General features: G+C 43.3%; 1 protein-coding gene across 2 annotated transcripts in view; it reads right to left on the bottom strand.

The window, feature by feature from the left end:
- Nucleotides 1–12,598, bottom strand: part of PRKCQ (protein kinase C theta) — a 52,028-nt gene extending 39,430 nt beyond the window's left edge. The window contains exons 1-2 of one of the 2 annotated variants that reach the window (XM_067469333.1): nucleotides 12,389–12,598; nucleotides 2,383–2,508 (exon numbers count right to left, since the gene is read on the bottom strand). In XM_067469333.1, coding sequence (XP_067325434.1) covers nucleotides 2,383–2,500 — 118 coding nt within the window. In that variant the 5' untranslated portion in view covers nucleotides 2,501–2,508; nucleotides 12,389–12,598. Of the gene's footprint in view, nucleotides 1–2,382; nucleotides 2,821–12,388 lie in introns of those variants that run through there. The other variant, XM_067469332.1, reaches the window with a different exon arrangement.
- Between the last annotated feature and the right edge of the window lie 1,816 nt (nucleotides 12,599–14,414).

Here is a 14,414-nt window from a genome sequence, read left to right as displayed (position 1 = left end):
GTGAAGACATCTGCCCTTGTGCTATGCTACTCTGCTGCTGAGTATGCATACCCAGTGTGGAACACATCTCACCACGCTAAAACAGTGCATGTGGCTCTTAATGAGACATGCCACATTATCATGGGGTGTCTGCGCCCTACACCACTGGAGAAATTACACTGTCTAGCCGGTATCGCACCACCTGATATCCGCCGGGAAGTAGCAGCCAATAGTGAAAGGACCATGGCAGTGACATCTCCAGCTCATCCCCTGTTTGGGTATCAGCCAGCACGTCAATGACTTAAATCAAGAAATAGTTTTCTAAGATCTACAGAGACACTCGCTGGAACACCCCAGCAAGCGAGAGTCCAAAAGTGGCAGGCTCAAACCCAGAACCTCAATCAATGGCTGATACCAAATGAGAGACTCCCCCCTGGGCACACAGAAAACTGGGCGACTTGGAAGGCGCTGAACAGACTGTGCTCTGGCACCGCAAGATGCAGAGCCAACCTTAAGAAATGGGTCTACAAAGTGGAATCCACAACATGCGAGTGTGGAGAAGAGCAAACCACTGACCACCTGCTGCCATGCAACCTGAGCCCTGCTACATGCACAATGGAGGACCTTCCTGCGGCAACACCAGAGGCACTCCAAGTGGCCAGATACTGGTCAAAGGACATTTAATCAACTACCAAGCTTGCAAATTCTGTGTTTTGTCTATTTGTTTGTTTGTTTTTGTTAAAAATGTAATACAAATGTCTAGTTGCGGATGACACAATAAATAAATAAGCTATTGATGAGTTTTGCTCATTAATAGCTGGAAAGGGCTTTGTTGCAGGCAGGTGATGGACCAGCAGTGGATATCTCATAGTATTGTACCAAAGGGACAGCCACCAAAAATGACCGTCCTGCTTCTATGCCAGTTTGCATAGGGGTCGCCAAACTTTTTAAACAAAGGGCCAGGTCACAGTCCCTCAAACTGTTGGAGGGCCGGATTATAATTTGAAAAAAAAGAAGAAGAATGAATTGCTATACATATTGCACATATCTTATTTCTAGTGCAAAAAACACTTAAAAACAATTCCATAATTTAAATGAAGAATTTCCCATTGAAATTAGTATTTCAATGGGAAGTGTGAACCAGCTTTTGGCTGATGAGATAGTATTGTTGTTGTTGTTGTTGTTGTTGTTGTTGTTGTGTGCTTTCAAGTGGTTTCAGACTTAGGTTGACCCTGAGCGAGGACCGGGTAAACGACCTTGGAGGGCCATATTTGGCCTCCGGGTCTTCGTTTGAGGACCCCTGCTCTATACAATAGAGTTTTCAATCAGGGAAGCTACCTCCCTGAGTTTGTATGATCTGAGCAAGGCCGTCGAGAATGGAGTTACTCTCATTCATAGGCTTGCGTATGAAGCCCCCGGTGGGACAATGGGTTAAACCCCTATGTTGGCAGGACTATTTGACCGACAGGTTGGTGGTAAGTGGGGTAAGCTCCCTTTGTCAGCTCCAGCTACCCATACGGGGTCATGAGAGAAGCCTCCCACAGGATGGTAATGTCATGTTATCATGTCCCGCAGTTGATGGTGGTTGGTGGTGGCCGACCTTGCAGTTGGTGATAGGATTAATGTAAATCTTAGTTCTTAAGGGCTGAGTAATTTGTAAGTAACACTTTACAGGTAAAAGCAATTAAGAGTGGAGGCATGCAAGGCATAGGTTGCAGCTGGGTGTTACTGTATTTAAGGAGCTGTTTGTCTTATTTTGGTGGTAGATGCTGCTGGTTTGCCCCCAGGTCTTTGGATTTTTAGTATTCTGACCTGTCTCCTGAACTCTTGGAACCCTAGAACTTTGAATCTCTTGACTGGCTTTGGACTATGGTATAGATTCTTGATCCCTGGACTTTGCTCATTGAACTCTCGGCATTTGACCACTGGACTGGACCAATTGACTACGGTTTAGCATTTGCTATCAGTTTTTGTTTTATATTCTGTGGCTGAGTTCTATCTTTATGTTTTATATTTTGGACTATTAAACCAGCCAGAAAGTAAGTGCTGTTTTAATTAAACTGTTTGATACAAACTGGATGTTTGTTTGATTAATCTCTACCTGGGTACAGGCAGAGCCTTGGCATCATGACAGGTAAAACATCAATCATCTAGGCGTCCCCTGGGCAACGTCCTTGCAGATGGCCGATTCTCTCACACCAGAAGCAACTTGCAGTTTCTCAAGTTGCTTCTGACATGAAAAAATAAGGTTGCATTAAAATCCTTCATTCAGAGGGCCACAATAAATGGAAATCAACTTATAATAGTTATCGACAATAACTTTGGATGCATACATTGGGTTACATCTGATGGAAGAGCCCACACAACACCCAGCCTTGCCTGAATATAACCACACATGCTTACCACCCTCTGTGGCTTCTTTGACCATCACGGCGCAGTATGGATCAACCACATCTCCTTGGGAAGGCAGGTAGGGACCGCTGTCAAAGTTGGAGAGGCCGATCCGGAGAAAGGGCGACATGGTGGGCACTGCATGGGCCAGAAAGCAGACATGGATGGGATAGATTTTCAAAGCCGCCTTTGCCTTGCTGACTTTATCGCTCATGCCAAGCCGAGGCATTTAATCCAAATGCCCCTTATCCATCCCAACAGCATTTCCCTTTCTCTGATCCCCAGTTGGCTGAGTTAGCAAAAGTTTGCCACGCAACCAGGCATAGCACAAGACCGCCGCTCGATCCGTTGTCTGCTCAGCTGCATTGCCGGAGGCTCCAATGTTGGTCACCAGGCAATGGCCAGGAATAACAGCCGATTGATTTTGTCCATGCAAAAAAAAAAAAAAAAAAAAAATCCTGTGCAGAAATAGCTCTACAAAAAAGTTCAAAATTACATATTGGATGCTGAAGAGAAAAAAAAGGAGAGTATGTGCTCATTGACCCTTGCAAGGGTTAATGCAAAGTCACAAGTTGCCGCTGGCCATCGCCAGGGAAACAGACAGATCCCATGCCTTTTGCCAAATGACACTGCAAAGTGACTGCTTGGTAGACTGCACGGTTCAACATGATGCTGTCAAGTGTTAAATGCGCTATTTATATACAGGAGGGAAATGAAGCTGACAGAGCCTTTGGGAAATCGCCCCTCTGTAGCAGAAAATAAGATGGCACAGTAACAAAAGAATGGCCAGCCTTTGAATCCTTTGCAGAGGCACCAAAATGATTTATACAGAGGCAGGTCAGGTTGGTGCAACAGAAAAGAGCAGAACGCTACAGCACTTTAAGCACTCGCAACGTTTTTCTGCAACCAACTACGAAATGAATGAGAGCAGCAAGATCAGAAATGAAACACTTTTAAAGCAGCATGACCAACTTTTCACTTATTTATTTTGGACATGAGTTCTTTCATCATTTATTTATTGGATTTATAGGATGCCTTTCTCCCAGGGCAGGACCTAAGCAGGCTGAGTGAGACTCAAGTCCCCCTAATGAACCAAAATATATTCTCCATCTAGAGCAGTGTTTCTCAACCTGGGGGTCGGGACCCCTGGGGTGATCGGGAGAGGGTGTCAGAAGGGTCATCAAAGACCATTAGAAAACACAGTATTTTCTGTTGGTTATGGGGGTTCAATTCTCTTGTTGGTGGGGTTCAGAATGCTCTTTGATTGAAGGTGAACTATAAATCCCAGCAACTACAATTCCCAAATGTCAATGTCTGTTTTCCTCAAGCTCCACCAGTATTCACATTTGAGCATATTGAGTGTGCTGGTACAGCTCTACCAGGAGCTCCAATTCTGTTTGCTTTGCATTAAATGTTTGTTTGCAATCCCAGCCTTGGGATTTTGCAGCAGGGTGGCTTCCTGTTATAGGCTGCCACCTGTCTATTATAGTTAGGTTCCCTGGTCCCACCCCATTTTGGGTTTTTGGAGGGAATAGGAGCCCTTTTGAGTCAGTTCTCACAGAGAAGCTTTCGCACAGGACATAAAACGAAGAACTCCTGTGGAAAGCTTCATCTTCTACGGCTTATCCGGGGAGATATACAGCCTACAGCCTGACTGGAGTTATACAGCCAAGATTGCAGAGCCAATAGACTGTTAAGAATGCTTTAAAGTACCTGTTTGTTTTCATCAATAAAGAACTTTGTTGGATTTACTTTAAGCCTCTACAGAACTTTGTTTTGGGGGAATCTAAGGTCCTTTAATCTGAGGCAGCCCCGGCGTCCCGTTGGGCACACAGAATTTATGTCCTGTCTACAGTCTAATGCACAGGCCCAGTGTGTGACAGCACATTGAGGATTTGTGCCAAGTTTGGTCCACCATGCTCTCTGGATGTAGGTGAACTACAACTCCCAAATTCAAGGTCAATGCCCACCAAAATCTTCCAGTATTTTCTGTTGGTCATGGCAGTTCTGTATGCCAAGTTTGGTTCAATTCCATCATTGGTGGAGTTAGGAATTGCAGGAGTTGAAGTCCAAAACACTTGGAGGGCCAAAGTTTGCCCATGCCTGATGTAAATGCATCTTATGCCAGACAGGCTACTAACATTTCCACGTCACCTCTTTTTCCAGAACTTAAAGGCTACTCCTGCCAGCGCTTTCCACCTGCAAGTGCCATCCATCCAGAAAGCAAACTGTTTGTCCTCTAATTACAAAACAGCCTCTGCTAGGATGGAAAGTGTCCGGTTGCACAGGAGGAGGATTCTCACATTGCCCCATTAGCATTTGGTGCTGCTCGCTTCAACTCTCCTGAAATGGCCTGTGACTCATTGGCTAGGTTTCACTTACAGAAACCCTCTCTTAAAAATACAAGACAGATCACGGCTCAGGCTTCTCCACTTGTTGTAGGCGTGCAAAGTGAAACTGAAGCCTCTTTCATGGGCTGCTTCCTTGTGAAAACAGAACAGAATGTGGAGGAAGTTCTCTTTTGGGACTACTAACAAAAACCAGAATTCCCCAACCATGCAGAGTTGGGGATTATGGGGACGTGGACCAAAAAACCCTCCCTAAATCTGGGTTGCTGTAAGTTTTCCGGGCTGTATGGCCATGTTCCAGAAGCATTCCCTCGTGACGTTTCGCCTGCATCTATGGCAGGCATCCTCAGAGGTCGCGGTGTCAAACTGCCTTCATTACGCATTGTAAATACACTCCAAGGAGATGTAAATAATACACTCAGACCTTCCCCGCCCCAGGGATGATCTCTGGCTGGAAATATATATTATATGGTTAGGTTGGATTCATATCACTGCATTAGATGGATCCACCACTGAGATGTTCCAACTGAATGATATGGCAGTGTAGATCCAGCCTCTAGTGATTGTAATGTGTAGTATTTCTATAGCCTTCCTTTATATGTGAGGAAAGAAGCCATTGCAAATTACCCTCCTTTGTGTATATTATATTACTATATCTATTTAAGAATCCAAATCTGTCTTAAGCTCAATAATAATGATGATGGTGATGCTATAATAATAATAATAATAATAATTGGAAAAGCTGACATGATATGAGGATTCAAAGATCGAACTTCAAAGACTTTGAAACAAGCCAATAAAGGTGGTCCCAGTGGTGATAGCACACTGGGTACAGAGCTTAAAGACCTTGGCCTGCACTTAAACACAATCGGCACTGACAAAATTACCATCTGCCAGCTGCAGAAGGCCACCTTACTGGGATCTGCACGCATTATTCACTGATACATCACACAGTACTAGACACTTGGGAAGTGTCCGACGTGTGATCCAATACAACAGTCAGCAGAGTGATATTGCCTGCTGTGGATTCATCTTGTTGTGTTTATTATAATAATAATAATAATAATAATAATAATAATAATAATAATAATAACTTTTCCTCTCTTGATCAAGACTCCAGTCTGCTGAATTTTGGATGCAACTGGGCTCAAACACTTTCTTCTCTCGTTTGCTGTGAGTTTTCTGGGCTGTATGGCTATGTTCCAGAAGCATTCTCTCCCGACGTTTTGCCTGCATCTATGGCAGGCATCTTCAGAGGTTGTGAGGTCCGAGGATGCCTGCCATAGATGCAGGTGAAACATCAGGAGACGTTTCCCTAAATCCTTTAAGAAAACCCTTCCTAAAATTATAAAAGCAAATAAAGAACAACACTCAAACACAAGGGAACTCCAGACAAGAAACAATCAGGGACAGCTAATCACCTCTCAACAAAGGATTCTCCTAGGCACGAACAAGCTACACCTAAAAACTGTCCGGCCATCAAATGTTAATCAAGTGGCCAATTGAAACATTCACACCTAACTCCAATGGACAAGAGTTCTTTCTCCCACCCTGGATATTATTCCACAGATATATAAACCCAATTTTCCTAGTTCCCAACAGACCTCACAATCTCTGAGGATGCCTGCCATAGATGCAGGCAAAACATCAGGAGATAATGTTTCTGGAACATGGCCATATAGCTCAAAAAACCTACAACAACCCTCCCTAAATCCTATTTTAAAAACCCACCTTGTTTTCTTGAGCTTTAGGATCTCACTTTCCTTGGGTTTTTTGGTGCTGGATCTACACTGTCATATAATGTAGCTTGAAACTTCCAGCAGGCGTTCAATAAAGAATTGCACAGGAAGACCGAGAGATTCCCTCAGAGACCATATTAATCAAATCTGTGAAATAACCAAATGTACTAAAATTAAGCCCACCCTTCCCAGTAGGCTCAGGCAAAAGCAAGCCACTTCAACATCTCCTAGCTAGTTTGCTCTTCCTCATTAATAACTTTTGCCATTATGTTCATGTTGATGTGGGATGGTTGGACTTTGGGGATGAGAGGCACCTCTTCCTCTTCAACCCACCAGCGCATCTGCCTGTGCCGATAGTTGTGAACACAACATTGGAGTGAGTACAAATACGCCTGTGGTTGGGGCAGGAAGCTCGCCCGCCTGTGTGTGATGTTTCAGGAAATCGAACTGTTTCAATGAAACAAGAAGAAATGCCAAAACCAGAGCGTGAATGTTTGATACCGTTTTTGTTTGTGAAATATGAAGGGCGAAGGGAACTGTGATAGAATGGCGATCTGGCTTCTTTGTCATGGTCCCAACTATACAAGGTGGAAACCCATCTCCAAGAAATGATGCAATAAACCAAGAGCAGAATGCTAAATGGAAAAGCCACATTGAATCCTAGGGAAATTGAATGGTTTGGAATAGTTTGGGGGTACTCCTGTCCTAAACTGGAATAGTTTGGGGGTACTCCTGTCCTAAACTTATTATTATTATTATTATTATTATTATTATTATTATTATTATTAAAACAGTGCAGTGTGATGCACATCTCTGCATCGACTCCAATGAGAGTAACACCTAGGATGCATCTGCACTGCATAATTAAAGCAGTTTCATTATGCCAGAATACACAGAGAAGCCACTGAAATCCACAAACATGTAGACAATTTCAACAGAAAGGAGGAAACCATGAAAATGAACAAAATCTGGCTACCGTTTTTTTTAAAAAAACCTCCAAAATCAGGACAGTAAATAAAGAGTAAGACTCTGAAAACAAGGGAATTCCAGACTTGAAACAATCAAGGCCAGCTAACAACTCCCAACAAAGGATTCTCCCAGGCAGGAAGCAGCCAGGCCTTGAACTGCAAGGCCATTAGATTGCTTCTATGATTTTTATATGTATTTATGATATAATTTAATTGCTTTTAATTGAGAGATGTATGTATATATGTGTGTGTGTGTGTGTGTGTCGGTTCTGTATGCCTCCCTGAGTCGCCTTTGGGCTGAAATGGGCAGGATAAAAACGATGTAAATAAATAAATAAATGCTAATCAAGGTGATTAATTACAACACTAACACTTGCCTCCAACAGACAAGATTTAGTTGTCTGTTTAGTTTCCAATATACCTTACAACCTCTGAGAATGCCTGCCATAGATGTAGGCGAAACATCAGGAGAGAATGCTTCTAGAACATGCCCATACAGCCCGAAAAATCTACAACAACCCAGTGATTCTAGCCATGAAAACCTTCAACAATACAATAAGGATGTATTGTTTGCTTATGAAGATTCAAACCTGACGAAAGAAGATCTCTTCTCTTTGAGAAGAACTTTGATGAAGGAGATCCTGTCATCCCTTAGTATAATGGGCACAATGAACAAGCCTCTTATTAGGAAGCTTCTCCAAAAGTTCAGTTGAAAACTTCCCTTCTTGTAACTCCAACTCACTATTTTTTGTAATGCCCTTAAGCATTGTTATATTATGTGCAAGTAAAAGTAAGATACAGTTTAGAGCTTCCAGTTATGAGCATCCTCTGAATATTTTCTGGAAAGAGAGAGACCAAAATAAATTCCGGTTGAGTATACCTTATCCAAAATGCTTGGGGACAGAAGTGTTTTGGAGTTTGGATTTTTGGGGGATTTTGAAGCAGAACCCAGATCTAAACTCCAATTTCATTTATGTGTCATATACATCTTATACATATAGACCAAAGCAATTTTATGCACAACATTTTAAATAACTTTGTGCACGAAATAGTTTGTGTACATTGAATCATCAGAAATCAAAGGTGTCAGAATCTCAACCATCCATGTGGACAATTTTGGAATTCCAGATATTGCTTTACATATGAACAAAATACTAATAAAATCTGAAATATGGAACACTTCCAGTCCCAAGCTTTTTTGATAAGAGATGTTCAACTTATATCCTCCTTAAACTACAGCCTTTGGAGATAAAGTTCAAAAATCATTAAACAAACCTGAGAAATTGGTGGAATTTCACTATTCCTGTAACCCAAGGTGGGACTGAGGCATGAAAAAGAGGTGAAATAGAAAATGCTTGCCTGCCTTCTCAGTTTAAGGTGTGTTGAACCCAAAGCTGTCTGAGCAATTTGGGCACCTGAGGCCAAAACAACCACAAAGACCTCTCCCTGCCAATTAAAAAAAAAGTTTAATAATTAACAATTTATTTTCCTTTTTACAGCTCTAAAAACTGCCTGCCTGCGGTGGAATTTCTGCTTTGCCTAATGGCCCAACATATTATGGGAAAACTTTGGCTAAACAAAGAAATTGGAAATTGTTTCCCTTCAAGTCAGAGAGGTTGTTGCAAAACAGTCAATGCAATACGCGGTAATATGCACACCATAATTTTAAAAAATCTCTAAAATGGCCTACGGTCTCAGAAGTTAGGCCAACTTACCAGGGAAAACATCAATCTAATGTATTCCTGCCCCTTTTAAAAATGGAACCAACAGATATTTGCTCTACTGAATGCAGATGGAGAACCTTTTTTATGACATGGCTTCAAACTACAGGAAAGGAGATTCCACCTGAACATTAGGAAGAATTTCCTAACTGTGAGAGCTGTTCAGCAGTGGAACTCTCTGCCCTGGAGTGTGGTGGAGGCTGCTTCTTTGGAGGCTTTTAAGCAGAGGCTGGATGGCCATCAGTTGGGGATGCTTTGAATGTGCCTTTCCTGCTTCTTGGCAGAATGGGATTGGACTGGATGGTCCACGAGGTCTCACAAACTACAGGAAAGGAGATTCCACCTGAACATTAGGAAGAACTTCTTAATGATGAGAGTTGTTCAGCATTGGAACTCTCTGCCCCAGAGTGTAGTGTAAGCTCCTTTTTGGAGGCTTTGAAACAGAGGCTGAATGGCCATCTGTGCTTTGAATGTGACTTTCCTGCGTCTTGGCAGGTTGAGGTTGGACTGGATGGTCCACGAGGTCTCACCCAACTCAATGATTACATAAAGCACAACATGATTCTAAGCTGCATCAATAGGAGTGTAGTGTTGAGGTCAAAAAAGTCATAGTCCCACCTAGACTTCTCCTGGATTATTCCATTCATTTCATGGATATTGAAAAGCTGGAAGATGTCCAGAGAAGGGCGACCAAAATGGTCAAGTTCAAGTCCAAGTTCTCTTTATCATGGTCAATGACCAGCTCATGAGAAGAGGGACAAAATGGTCAAATGTTTGGAAGCCATACCCAATGAGGAGCGGCTGAGGGACCTGGGCATGTTGTAGGTTTTTTCGGGCTATATGGCCATGTTCTAGAGGCATTCTCTCCTGACGTTTTGCCTGCATCTATGGCAAGCATCCTCAGGGGTAGTGAGGTCTGTTGACTTGTTCAAAGTCATATATGTGAAGATGAAACTATTAATTTCCCATTTGTATGCTATAACACTTTGACAATACATCGGACCTGGGTATGTTTTGCTTGGAGAAAAGAAGGCTGAGAGAAGGGACATGAGAGCCAAGTTTAAATATTTGAAATGATGTCCCCTTGAGTAGGGGTAACCTTGTTTTCTGCTGTTCTGGAGACTACGACACAATGGAGCAATGGGTTCAAACTGCAGGAAAAAAAGAATCCACCTAAACATTAGAAAGAACGTCCTGAGGGTAAGGATTACTCCACAGTGGAAGACACTACCATGGATTGTGGTGGAGTCCCCTTCTCTGGAGGTTTTAAAGCAGTGGGCTTTGATTGTGAATTCCTTCATGGCAGAAGGGGATTGGACTGGATGACCCTTGGAGTCTCTTCCAATTCTTTGATTCTATGATGACAGATTAAAATGTTAAAAGGATAGCTACATGAGGAAGGTTCTGAAATAGGCAATGCTGCTGCTGAACTTTCAAGAGCTGTGCCAAGAGGAATGTTTGGGAAGTTACACCTTGTGCCAACGAGAGCTGCCCTAGGATAGGAGAAAGAGGCTGTTATTAGAAACAAGAGCTCGATGCTATGAGAAAATAGCATATCTGCAAATATCTAGGAGAGTTTGCAGCAGTTTGCAAAATTTTGTCTTCTGCCAGGTTAATGGAGGAAAGTTCTGAGAGTGCCTTGGACTGCGAGAAGATCCAACCAGTCCATCCTCCAGGAAATAAAGCCCAACTGCTCATTGGAGGGAAGGAGACTAGAGACAAAGTTGAAGTCCTTTGGCCACATCATGAGGAGACAGCAAAGCCTAGGGAAGACAATTATGCTGGGGAAAGTGGAAGGTAAAAGGAAGAGGGGCTGACCAAGGGCAAGATGGATGGATGGCATCCTTGAAGTGACTGGACTGACCTTGAAGGAGCTGGGGGTGGTGACGGCCGACAGGGAGCTCTGGCATGGGCTGGTCCATGAGGTCACGAAGAGTCGGAGATGACTGAACGAATGAACAACAAAGCCAGGTTAATCAAAGGCAAAGTATGGTCATGTCCCAGAAGCATTCTCTCCTGACGTTTCGCCTGCGTCTATGGCAGGTGAATGAACAAAGTCTGGCTACCAGTATTAAAAAAAACCCTCTAAAATCATAACAGTAAATAAAGAACAACACTAAAAAAAATGGGTATTCCAAACATGAAACAATCAGGGCCAGTGAATCACTTCCTAACAAAGGATTCCCCCAGGCAGTAAGAAGCCAGACCTTGAAACTGCTAGGCCATTAAATGCTAATTAAGGTGCCCAATTGAACCATTAACACCTACCTCCAACATACAAGAGTTCTTCCTCCCAACCTGGACATTGCACAGATATATAAACCCCACTTGCCTAGTTTCCAACAGACCTCACAACCTCTGAGGATGCCTGCCATAGATGTAGGCGTAACGTCACGAGACAATGCTTCTGGAACATGGCCAGACAACACGGAAAAATCATAACAACCTAGTGATTTCGGCCATGAAAGCCTTCGACAATACAATAAATGTCAAAGTACTTTAGCAGTTTGAATTCAGTTTGCAACATAGAATCATAGAGTTGGAAGAGACTCATGGGCCATCCAGTCGAACCCGCTGCCAAGAAGCAGGGAAATCGCATGCAGTTCACCCCCAATTGAAGAAAGCTGAGAAGAAGAAAGGGAAAGTGGGAGAAGAGGAGAGCAAATGGAACATTTTAAAAGTGGGATGGCAGATGATTAACTGGGACTGTCCTGACCAAATTGGGACAGATGGAGGGTATAGCACAGCAATGGTGAACAGTAGGAAATCAAATAAGACTGGGTAGCCACTTGATGAAGGAATACAATGGCCCACTCTGTTCCTGCAACTTTAAGGTGTCCTTGTGACCTGCAAAAAGAAATGTGCCCCCTTCGGTATGCAGGAAAATCTTCTGTCACTTTCTCCTTGTTGCAGATCCGATTACGGTTCATGCCAGAGCCGAGGATCATATTTAAATATTGACACTCCCAGTGAACGAAGACTGGCAAAAAAGTAGTCCAAAATTGAAGCAAAAAAGTAATCCAGAAGGTGTTTTTTGAGAAAGTAATCCAGAAGGAGTTTTTGTGAAAGTGTGGAGGTGCAGAGTAAAATGGCATGTGTTTCCATCTCGGGGAGAAAGTGCCACTGGTTTGGACAAGGCAAGGGTTCCCCATCCAGCCTCAATGTCTCAACCATACTGTCTCCAATGGTTTAGTTGTCAACCTGGCTCCTTCTCCCCATTTGTCCCCAAGGTGTCTCCTTACCTGCTCTCCAGGCTGAGGCCTCCTGCCCTGTTTCTTGCCTTTGCCGCAGTTCAGCCGGAGTCTTTCTCAAGGAGCCTGCCTCGGTTGGTCGTGGTGGCTGGGGATACAGCTGCTGCTCTCACTCAGCCACCCACACACCCACCCGCCATCGCCTCCTCCATGGCTGTCACTGCTTCAGAGGAGACACACAGCCTTGTCTCAGCTCGCCAAGACACCAGCGAGCGAGGGGCTTCCTTCTACAGAGGGTGCGGAAAAGAACCACGCGCCTCTCCCTAAACCACAGCCACCGAGCTCTAGACTTCCTTCTAGTGCTGTGTTTCTCAATCTTCCTACTGCCCCGAACCCTTAATACAGTTCCTCATGTTGTGGTGACCCCCAATCATCAAATTATTTCCGATGCTACTTCATAACTGTAATTTTGCTACGGTTATGAAAATGTAAATATCTGATATGCAGGATGTATTTTAATCCATTGGACCAAATTTGGCACAAACACCCGATACACCCAAATTTGAATACTGGTGGAGTTGGGGAGGGTGTTGATATTGTAATTTGGGAGTTTTAGTTCCTAGGATTTATAGTTCACCTACAATCAAAGAGCATTCTGAACTTCACCAACGATGGAATTGAACCAAACTTGACACACAGAACTCCAACCAAGGAAGGCTAGGCTACATTTAGAAGAAGGAACTGGTGAAACTACCTCTGGGGATTCCTTGCCTATGAAAATCCTAAGAAAATTCATGCCAAAAGTTGACAGAATCATGGAAGAGAGCTCAAAGGCCTTCCAGGCCAAACCCATTCTGCTAGGAGACACAACAAAAGCACTCCTAGCTGATGGCCATCTGGAGAAGGAGATGTCACCACGCAACAAGGCAACGTATGCAGAAAGGATTTTTAAAAAACAGTATTTGATACCTTCAGTATCCTAAAGGTATCAAATTCCATCTGATCTTGAAAGGTATGCAGGATCAGCCCTGGTTAGTATTTGGATGAGAGGCCACCAAGGAATACCAGTTTGCATTTTCAGAGGAAGGAACTGGTGAAACTATCTCTGAATATGCCTCACCTAAGAAAACCCTATGAAGCTTCATGGAGTTTCCAGAGGTTGACTTGAAGGACCGTACACAGAATTCTTGCCCGGCATTGTTGCTATTATATCCATTAATAATTCTTGATAATAATTCTATGTTTTCAAACTCTGCACATGGATAATTAAAATAATGGAAACCATTTGACCTAGATATCTACACTGTATGATATGATACTCAATATCTATGATGCTTGTTGACTGCATATTGGTTTTTTTCTGGCTGATGCCCCACAATATTTATGAACAGTGGCATGGCACAAGAAATCCAGGAAGCAAGGTTTCCTCATTGCTTTATGTTGACCTAATTATCCTAAAGGTACCAGAGCCTTTCTGATTTTGGAAGCTAAACAGGGCCAGTCTTAGATAATACTTGAATGGGAGACCAGCAAGGGCTCTTGCATGCTATATTTCAGAGGAAGGAACTGGCAAAATCACCTCTGAATACTCTCTGCCTAAGAAAAACCTATGAAGTTGCCACAATCACCTCCCAACAATGCTAATCACTCACAACAAAGGATTCCCCCAGGCAGTAAGAAGCCAGATCTTGAAATTGCTAGGCCATTAAATGCTAATCAAGGTGGCCAATTGCAGCATGCACACCTACTTCAAACAGACAAGAGTTCTTTCTCCCACTGTGGACATTCCACAGATATATAAACTCCATTTTCCTAGTTTCCAACAAACCTCACAACCTCTGAGGATGCCTGCCATAGATGCAGGCAAAATGTCAGGAGATAATGCTTCTGGAACATGGCCGTACAGCCCTGAAAACTCACAACAACCCAAAATTGCCATAAGGTGGCAGGTGACATGAAGGCACTTGGTCAAAAGTCTTCACAAAAGGACAGCTTCAGGCCTCTTGGATAATCTCCGTTCCAGGGCAAAGCGAGGCCAGACCAGATGCCCTTTGGGGGACTCTCCTTCTCACCCTTC

The sequence above is a fragment of the Anolis sagrei genome, chromosome 5 (assembly GCF_037176765.1).
Source record: "Anolis sagrei isolate rAnoSag1 chromosome 5, rAnoSag1.mat, whole genome shotgun sequence".
NCBI classification, from domain to species: Eukaryota; Metazoa; Chordata; class Lepidosauria; order Squamata; family Dactyloidae; genus Anolis; species Anolis sagrei.
This window is presented reverse-complemented; position numbering and strand designations above follow the sequence as displayed.